This window comes from Rhagoletis zephyria, unplaced genomic scaffold, assembly GCF_001687245.7.
Source record: "Rhagoletis zephyria isolate East Lansing unplaced genomic scaffold, Rhagoletis_zephyria_1.1 Rzeph_scaffold_02304, whole genome shotgun sequence".
Lineage (NCBI taxonomy): Eukaryota > Metazoa > Arthropoda > Insecta > Diptera > Tephritidae > Rhagoletis > Rhagoletis zephyria.
Window position 1 is genome coordinate 74,974 of NW_016159388.1, and position 9,882 is coordinate 84,855.

At 36.4% G+C, this 9,882-nt stretch overlaps 1 protein-coding gene across 1 annotated transcript in view; it reads left to right on the forward strand.

Annotated features, from left to right (window-relative positions):
- The window catches only part of kto (mediator complex subunit kohtalo), a 76,613-nt gene extending 67,972 nt beyond the window's left edge, over positions 1-8,641 (forward strand). Inside the window, exon 10 of the mRNA XM_017620948.1 lies at positions 7,782-8,641. Within this exon, the coding sequence (XP_017476437.1) occupies positions 7,782-8,641 (860 nt within the window). The remainder of the gene's footprint in view (positions 1-7,781) is intronic.
- The last annotated feature ends 1,241 nt before the right edge of the window (positions 8,642-9,882 follow it).

Sequence of the window (9,882 nt, forward strand, 5' to 3'; positions counted from 1 at the left end):
TTATTTCCAAATTTTTGTTGACTTTATTTCGCTTTTGTAAAGGTAATAAAGTCAGTTGACTTTATTTCGAACCAGGGTGGGAAATAAAGTCAATTGACCTTATTTCCATTGATATTATTACCTGTCACCGATAACTATTTCGGAAATCACCACATTTCCTCATCAGACTTCTTTCAGTAGACTTCGAACCGACGCATCCACTGACTCAGCCAGTTGCCTATGCACCGTGCTAAGTACGCCTTGTAAATTATCGTTTGCTTTTTTCCACTATTTTCNTTGGTTTTTGCTAATAATTCTATTTTTAGAATGTTTAACTTTTAGGAGTGCTCGTCCTTAAGTTATTTGTTTTTGTAATTTTTTGGGCGTTATAAGAATTATATTCAACAATTTTTTTATTGAGCTTGAGTCCGTTATGTTGTTATTGCATTTCATTTTATTTATCGCTGGTGTCATTAATGTCTCTAATACTCCGCTGGGGTATGCGTTTTTGAAGAGAATGTTTTTTATTTTAGCCCTATTATCTTCTATGAACTCCTAAACTTTAAAATTGTTTGTACAAATATTCGTGGAATAGTTTGGAGTTAACTTCGACAAAAACCACTGTTTGTTAACAGATTATCCTCGACGAAATTATTTTCGTAAAGCTTGTGCTATTTTGGCAGAAGTGTTTTCCTTTTTCAAGCGTTCTCTTTTACTTTAAAATTGTTCAGAACACGTGAATATGTAAGTCGAAGTGACTTCGCTTATGGGAAAAATGTAGTAGTTTTCAATTCTTCGGTAAATCGGCTTCCGACAATTTTTAAATTCATGATAAAAGAAATCAAATGCGGCCTTTTGGAGATTAGGTGTCGTTTGTTTGTTCGATTACGCATACTTACACATGTTGCCACGCTCATTTTAAATACATTCATTTAATCCTTTGATCTAATGTATCGTAAACAATTTTAGCAGAGGCTCATTCGATGAAGAATAGCGCTATTGTGAATTTCGCTCATTTAGGTTGTTCACAATAGTATATTTTTCACCGCTGAGGAGCTGTACAAATCGGGCAAACTAAATAGGGTGCTTATACATATTTATTTAAATTTGTGTAAATTAAGATGAAGTAAATCAATTAAAAAACTCTTAAGTAAGGGCGGAGCCGAACATTAGATATCCGGCGCAAGTATTAAATATAGTTTTTTCCCCTTTCCAAAAAATACCGCTACATTGTAAGCAGGGGTGATTCTACTCCTATTTCAAACATCTTCCATAAACTTATNGATGAAGTAAATCAATTAAAAAACTCTTAAGTACGGGCGGAGCCGAACATTAGATATCCGGCGCAAGTATTAAATATAGTTTTTTCCCCTTTCCAAAAAATACCGCTACATTGTAAGCAGGGGTGATTATACTCCTATTTCAAACATCTTCCAGAAACTTATATAGTTATATGTGGGTGGTATCACGCCTTTTTCCAAAATTCCATAATAATGTTACTTCTTTTTAAGGGATTGTTGTTAGTGTCATTTTTTTGTAAATTAGCGTCCTTAAATTTCAAAATATCGAAGTTTCAAGCATTTTTGAAATTTACCGTTATATAAAAAGTGGACGTAATTTTAGTTCGGTTTCAATAATTTTCAGCGTTTTCATTTTATGTGGCAAGCNTGGTATCACGCCTTTTTTCCAAAATTCCATAATAATGTTACTTCTTTTTAAGGGATTGTTGTTAGTGTCATTGTTTTGTAAATTAGCGTCCTTAAATTTCAAAATATCGAAGTTTAAAGCATTTTTGAAATTTACCGTTATATAAAAAGTGGACGTAATTTTAGTTCGGTTTCAATAATTTTCAGCGTTTTCATTTTATGTGGCAAGCACAATAATCATACCGAGTTTGGTACTAATTGATGAAACGCTTACCGACATAAACATATGTGGTCATAAATGGGCGGTGCCACACCCGTTTTCCAAAAGTTTATCATATTTCTTGCTAAGGATTTAATAAATTAGCTTCAGTATTTACTGGTTTATCGAAGATTTCGTATTNAACAATAATCATACCGAGTTTGGTACTAATTGATGAAACGCTTACCGACATAAACATATGTGGTCATAAATGGGTGGTGCCACACCCGTTTTCCAAAAGTTTATCATATTTCTTGCTAAGTATTTAATAAATTAGCTTCAGTATTTACTGGTTTATCGAAGATTTCGTATTTCTCTAAATTACCGTTATATGGGATGTGGCCGTGGTTATTGTCCGATTTTAAAAATCAGCCGTTTGATGTGTTGTACCAATGCTAACAACCGCGCCAAGTTTTTGGGGAAATTGGTAGAGCGGTTACCGAGATTTATACACATGTAATCATATATGGGCGTGGCTACGCCCATTTTCGAAAAATTTAAAATATTCTTATTTTTCGTCGAATAATCATTGTAAATATCAATTTTGGCAAATAAGCTTCAGTAGTTACTAAAATATCGCAGTTTTCGTATTTCTGAAAATTATCCTTATATGGGAGGTAAGCGTTATTGTCCGATTTTTCCCATTTTCAATACCGTCCTACGCTAAAAAGAAGTACACATACCAAGTTTCGTTAAGACATCTCAATCTTTACTCGAGTTATCGTGTACACAGACGGACGGATAGACAGTCACCGCTTAATCGATTTCTTTTTTCATTCTGAGCATTTATATATTCATTTGTCTATATCTATCTCAATTCGTTTTGCCTGTTACAAACAACCGTTATGTGAACAAAGTTATAATACCCTTGCGCACAAGTGCGCTCGGGTATAAAAAGGCAAGTTTATAAATACTTAGTAAAAATGGGTACATCAGAGTTCTGGTCGACGATTCGGCAAATGATGAGGGCTTAGTAAACTGGCCAGGAGTAGAAAACGTCTAAGTTTAGTCTTTCGAATATATTTTGACATACAATATATTTAGGAAATTCGTCTACAGATTTATTAAAAACCAAAAGAGACCTGCTGCAGCAATGCTCTCCGGCCAAATCTATTTAAGATATTTTAAACTATCAATAGATCTACGCTTTTGTTCTCAGAAATCGTGCTGAAAGAGTATTGGGATTTTCTTTTATGAGTGCAATACGTCTTTCGAGCGTGTGTTTTGTATTCACGACGTTAGACCTGCATGATTTTAATAAAAAAATAAAATTTGTGTCTAGCCGCCAAAAAACAATCAAAACAAAATCATATATTTTTCAGTTTCCTAACACTTCGCTACATCATCGAAGCAAAATTCTGTTCGGCAGAAAATTCGGTACTCAATGAGAACGGTTGCATAGCTCATAGTACGAATTTCACATTCGATCATCGATAACCAGTGATGAAAAAAATTGAATGCAACTCATATCAAGAGCCATAAACTAGTTAGCATGGAGAAACTTTCTGAATCATATGAAACAGGTCGAATTCTAGTGAGAGCTTCTATTGAAGAGCGAGACTTTGAGGAAATCGCCAGCGGCTCTGATATTGATTCCAGTAGTGATGTGGATTGATAAACGATGGAGAAATGGAGAAATATTTACAGGTACCCCTTATACCCAGACATGGGCGTAGCCAGGTAGGGGCAGGGGCGCCCGGGCCCCCCCTAACTTTCATATTTTTGCCTAGATATTCAAAAATAGTACCACGAAATGCTTGCTTGATAATTTCGCCCCCCCCCTAAATTTCAAGGTTTTTCCTATATATATACTGTATAACAAATTATACTCCCAACGATAACTAAATAATTGGTAAATTGATTTGAAAAGTAGATATGTGGATCATCCGGTTCTGTATCAAGTTATTATCTCTAGCTTCAAAGCACTTCCATTTTAAAAGGGTAAAAACCTGGCTGCAGTCGACAATGCGCAAGAATTGATTGAACGGAAACTATAAATACATTTATAGTTCAATTGTTTACTGCTTTGTCTTTAGGTTTGTGTCTTTTCTAAGCGTACAACGAAAGTTTTGTGTCACAGAACCAATCTGAGATTATTGATAAAACTATAGACCGGTTGGGTGAACAGCCAAGACGTTTACTTCTTAAGTGTGACAAAACAAAATCAAGTAATATATTTAGCATAAATAAATATACCAGCCTAAAAAATCTGCGTACTCAAAATGTTCAATACGCCCTCATACTTATACATACATACATATGTATGTATATCATTTAACGTTTTGTCCGGCTATTTGGTTTATTATACAGGTATGTAGAGCGAATTTAAAAAAATTCATCAGGGTTTAGTTGAGATATTCGTTTTTGGCCACTATGTTTTGTACATTTCCCAGTACTGCAAAGCTTTTGACGGCCATTCACCTGGGAGTGGCCAGAAGTGATTCGTGTGCTTACGGTTCAAATCGCAGCTAACTACGTCCGGATATTTATATCCATGAATACTCTGGGTAGCGACCGAACGCTAGTTTGGGAGCGAGGTAAAGTGGGAGGGCGTAACACCCCGCGTGCGCTGGGGATTAATCGGGATGGTGCCTCTGCCCGGCTGGTTGAAGTCCCAGGGAAAATAAAGGCTGACATCAGCTCCATCCACGAAATGCGATGGACGGGGCGAGGAAGGTAAGCGTGAGCCTTGCGACGTCTACTACAGTTGCCACGTAAAGGATTGCAATTCGGTGTTGGATTTGTGGTGGGAGAGAGACCGGCGTTCACTCTAGTGGACGAAAGTCTAGCCACAATCCGCATCAAAGCGAGATTCTTCAACATCTCATTCACATGTGCCAATGCCCCGATGGAAGAGAAGGACGAGGCATCCAAGGCTCTCTTAGCTTAAAGCGTACATATTAACGCTGCCCCGACACGTATAAAAATCGTGCTTGGCCATTTAAATGCCAAGGTGGGCAACGAAGGGATCTTTGGTGCCAGTGTCGAAAAACTCAGCCTCCACATAGAAACGGCGGGCTGAGGATGACCACTTCGCCAGGGCCCGAAGCTTGGCAGTATGCAGGGAAAGTTCAACGTCGAAAAGCTGCAATCAAAACAGACGGCCAATGGATTCGGCGCTCGACCCTCACACCTGCTGTGAGAGAGCACTCTTCAACAAACCGACTTGCGCGAGCAGTGGAGCCACATTTCCCGCTCATTACTCGTACGATGAGGAGTGTGAGAAAATGCTTGAAATGCTGGCCGAGGCATAGGTTACAAGGTCTTATCGAATTTATTGTCTACCATAGACCAGGTATTCACAGTACGCCGAATTTTGGAAAAGACCCGCGAGAAAAGGATCCGCACTCACCACCTATTTGTCTACTTTAAAGCCGCTTTCGACAGCACTAAAAGGAGTTTCCTATATGCCGCTATATCTGAATTTGGTATCCCCTCAAAACTCATACGCCTGTGAAAAATTACGTTGAGTAATACCACCAGCTCTGCTCTGTTGCCTTTCGCCACCAGACGGGGTTTCAGACAGGGCGAATCCATTTCATGTGACTTCTTTAATCTGATGTTGGAGAAGATAAGATCTTCAGAAATGAACCGCTTAGGAACAATTTACTACAAGAGCGTACAATTGCTGGCTTATGCCGATGACACTGACATCATCGGTAAGAAAAACCGCGAAGTCTGTCCTGACTTTTCCCAAGTTGGATAGGGAAGCAAAGCGAATGGGTCTGGTGGTAAACGACGACAAGACGAAGTATCTCCTGTCATCAAACAAACAATCAGCACATTCGCGCCTGGCACCCACGTCACTTTTGACAGTTATAATTTCGAGAAAGTAGAGAATTTTGTTTACTTGGGAACCAACATTAACACCGATAATAATGTCAGCATGGAAATCCAACGCAGAATAACTCTTGCCAACAAGTGCTGCTTTGGACTGAGTAGGCAATTCAGAAGTAAAGTCCTCTCTCGACGTACGAAAACCACACTATAAATCACTCCTCATGCCCGTGCTGGTATATGGCGTATTAAAATACAGCGGCTCAACTGGCTTGACCATGTCGTTCGAATGGACACCGACGCCCCAGCTCTGAAAGTATTCTGGCTTCACTTGGCATTTCTAATAGGCGTCAGTTGGTCAAAAGCGCTTTGGCGGTTAGACTGTGTTTATACACGGAAACTTTTGTCGACGCTATTTTTCACATTCCCTTTTGGTGTTGCTCGTTTCATTTACACACGGCGATTTGTGTGTATGCAATTGTTGTTGTCAGCTGTGAATAGCGGTTGAATTTACACAGACGAACGAGAGCACAAAGCGTGTTGCCCGAGCACGAGCAACTCGGTGCTCCTCTCCTTTCCTCGTCACGCTCTCTCCTACAAACGTCGAGTTGCGGCAACAAAAATCGCACTTACAGCACCAAAAAGGAAGAAGAGGAAGAAAAAAATCTATAACCTTATCAGTCACATAGTGTTATAATCCCGACGAAATCCTTGACTGTGGTACCGGGAGGGGAACGGTACATGACGGTAGGAATTTTAGTTTGGGTTAAAGTCACACGGACGGGGTTAGGCTTTCGATGCTTCCTCCTCGTAAAATAAACATTCTCAGTAAAAAGTTAACAATTTAAATCGACGAATAGTTTTATATCAACTTTTGTGAACTTCTGTTTATTTGTTTTTTGTACAACATATTTATTTACCTTTATTGGTTACAATAATTTTAAGCTATAATAAAAAACTTTTTAGTACATAAGTAAGTTCTTGGTTTTGAATTTTTATTTTATATCGATCACACAAGCTCTTGGCTCAAGCCTTATCCATTCGTCCTGAAATATACTAGTCAGAAAATACACTTTGTTGTTGTTTTGTTTTGTACTTTAAACAACGATATGAATAATTCATAAGCCGCTTTGAATGAATTAATGCAGCCCTCTAATACATACATATGTATAATTTCACACCCTTCTAAGGTTGTGTTTATTATAGATGATATGTATTCTCAATGTATCGAAAGAAAATATCGATACTTAGTTTGTATCGGATTGAAAAACATCGATGAAAAAAATACTTGGTATCGTTTGATCCCTGCTGTTGATACATTGAGGCATATTCATAGATAAAATAAAGTCCACTCTAAAATTTTTTCCAGCTTTTTTGACAGAAATTCCATTGAAACTTATGGTCAAAAAGCTGCCACTAACTGTAGAGTCGACTTTGTTTTGTTTATTATGAATATGCCCCATTATTTCAGGTTACAAACGAAAGTGTGCATACGCATAATTTCGGTTTTTTTTTTCATATGTATTATTTTCATTTTGAGTCGAAACTGTGCATGAATGCATTACTTCGTTTTTTTTTCTCATATGCATCATTTTGGTTTGCGAACGAAAGTATGCAAATGGATAATTTCGATATTTTCTCATATGCATTATTTCGGGTTTCAACCGAAATGTATGCATTACTTGTTTTTTTTTCATATGCATATTTCGTATGCACAGTTTCCATATACAAAATTTCAGGGTGCTGTGTCCTTTAGTAACATACCAACGAAGCTCGTGCCCTTTTAGGGCTTATCACACATTGTTGTAGACCTGCTCTGGCAGCGGAACAGAACAAAAATTTTTTTGTTATGGCTGCTATATGACTTTACGATTTCGGTTCCCGGATTAAGTCTCTAATAAAACAACTGAACCGTTTCCTAAACCCTGAATTTGTACCCAAAATTAATCTTTTCTGAACAGTGTGCTTTGTGTCACTTGGGGATCCATGCGCTGATTATTGCACTTAAAATAAATGAATATAAATTAAAAATTTAAATTAAATTTTCGGCCCATCCCTTAATATATTATTTAGATTCTATTTTTATTTCAATGTTCGCTCATTGTTTTTTATTTTGGTAGCAGTAAATCGATTTGAACGACCACAACTTAACCAATCTAAGCAAGCTTTGTGCAATATGTTACGACAGCGGCAACCTACATTTAATCAAAATAACTCAACATCATTTAACGCAATTCAGCAACATCAACAGATACGTCAGTCACAAGGACAACAAACACAAGGGCCTATAAATTCTGTATCACAGCAATTTATTAGAGGAGGTATTCGTGGAATAACATCGACTCAGAATCAACTTCCCAGTGGTATTAACGGAGTTAATATCTCTCAGGGCCTTAATCAGAGTAACATTATGCCTGCGCAGCAAGTTACTGCACAAAATATGAACACTCAAATTAACAACCAGGCTATGGCAATAACGTCAAATTCCGGCGTCATAAACACTTCATCTAATAACCAAAACAGCCTTATGAATGTACAATCTGCATCTGGAATAGTTGGATCAGGGAATGTTTTACAGCAGAATGTTAACTTAGGCTCTGCCAATGGCAATCAGATCCTGATTAATCAAGCAAATATTCCATTTCATAATTTTAATCAATATCAACAGCAAGGAATGATAAATAACGGAGGAAGTGGCCAGGTTCAAGCGTCCAACATGGTAAGCGCCTACAATCAAATGGGGCCGAGAAACAACAATTCAGATTATCTCCAACAACGAGGAACTAATATCCGAGGACAGTTTGTAAATCCTACACCTAATGTGACAATGGGTAATATTATACAGAATACGGTATCTCCTTATTCAAGGCAACAAGCAGCAAGTGGAAAACCTAGTGTGGCTTCATCCCAGCAACAATTTCAACAACAGCAAAGATTACATCACCAAATGTTACAAATTCAAGGTAAGAAAAACAATTGAAACATATTGATATACACTGCCGGATCAAAGCATTGGCACTGCGAATTTTTCACAATATATGCAACAATTTTTATTCTAACATTTTTCCGCCAATTTTGTATAAAAACATGGTTCATTCTACAACAAAAAACATAAAAATATAATTCCTAAACTTTGTGCTAAATTCAGCAAATTTTCAACTTTTTAATCACATTTTTTGAATTTTTTTGAGTATGCAGCCCATTAAATTCTAGTAGAAAAAATACACATTGATTTTAGACAATTTTTTTTTTGTTGAAGGCGTTTGGCATTTTTTCCATATAAAGTACTTTCGAACAAAAGTTTTTGTCTGGAAAAGACTGTGTGAAAAAAAATTTCAAAAATCAGCGGTAATTCCTAGCTACTTAAAACTTGTACTTTGTTATAATAAAATTGATTGGGCTACAAATGAGTTGAAAATTTGGTGAATTTTCGCGAGTTTTGCACAAAGTTTAGGAATTATATTTTTATTTTTTTTTTGTTGAAGGCGTTTGGCATTTTTTCCATATAAAGTACTTTCGAACAAAAGTTTTTGTCTGGAAAAGACTGTGTGAAAAAAAATTTCAAAAATCAGCGGTAATTCCTAGCTACTTAAAACTTGTACTTTGTTATAATAAAATTGATTGGGCTACAAATGAGTTGAAAATTTGGTGAATTTTCGCGAGTTTTGCACAAAGTTTAGGAATTATATTTTTATGTTTTTTTGTTGTAGAATGAACCAAGTTTTTATACAAAATTTTATATAAAAATTGTTGCATATATTGTGAAAAATTCGCTGTGCCAATACTTTGTTCCGGCAGTGTACATTTTTTACACAACTTAAAGGAAGAGCTGATGGCCATTAACTCAGAGAATTTTTTGTATTATGACTTTCTTCCAATAAACTCAGTGGAGGCTTTAAATTGTAGAAATGTAGCACAATATGCCAATATGTATATAACAGACACTCATATATAACTTATAGACTCGAAAAGTGAAAATTAAAATCACCTATAAATTAAAATAAGTGACATTAGATATATAAACTTAATAAAGTTCACAAAATTCCAGAAATTTTCGTCAAAAAAAAAACTTATTCAGAATTTCTAGAAAATTTTCGAATATACAGTTTTGTGGCCCGTTCAATTTCATAGATTTTGATCATGCGTTATATGGAAGAAAACGCGCATTACCTAGCGACTTGAAACTTTGTTTTACTTAAATTGAACAGGTTACAAAATTGT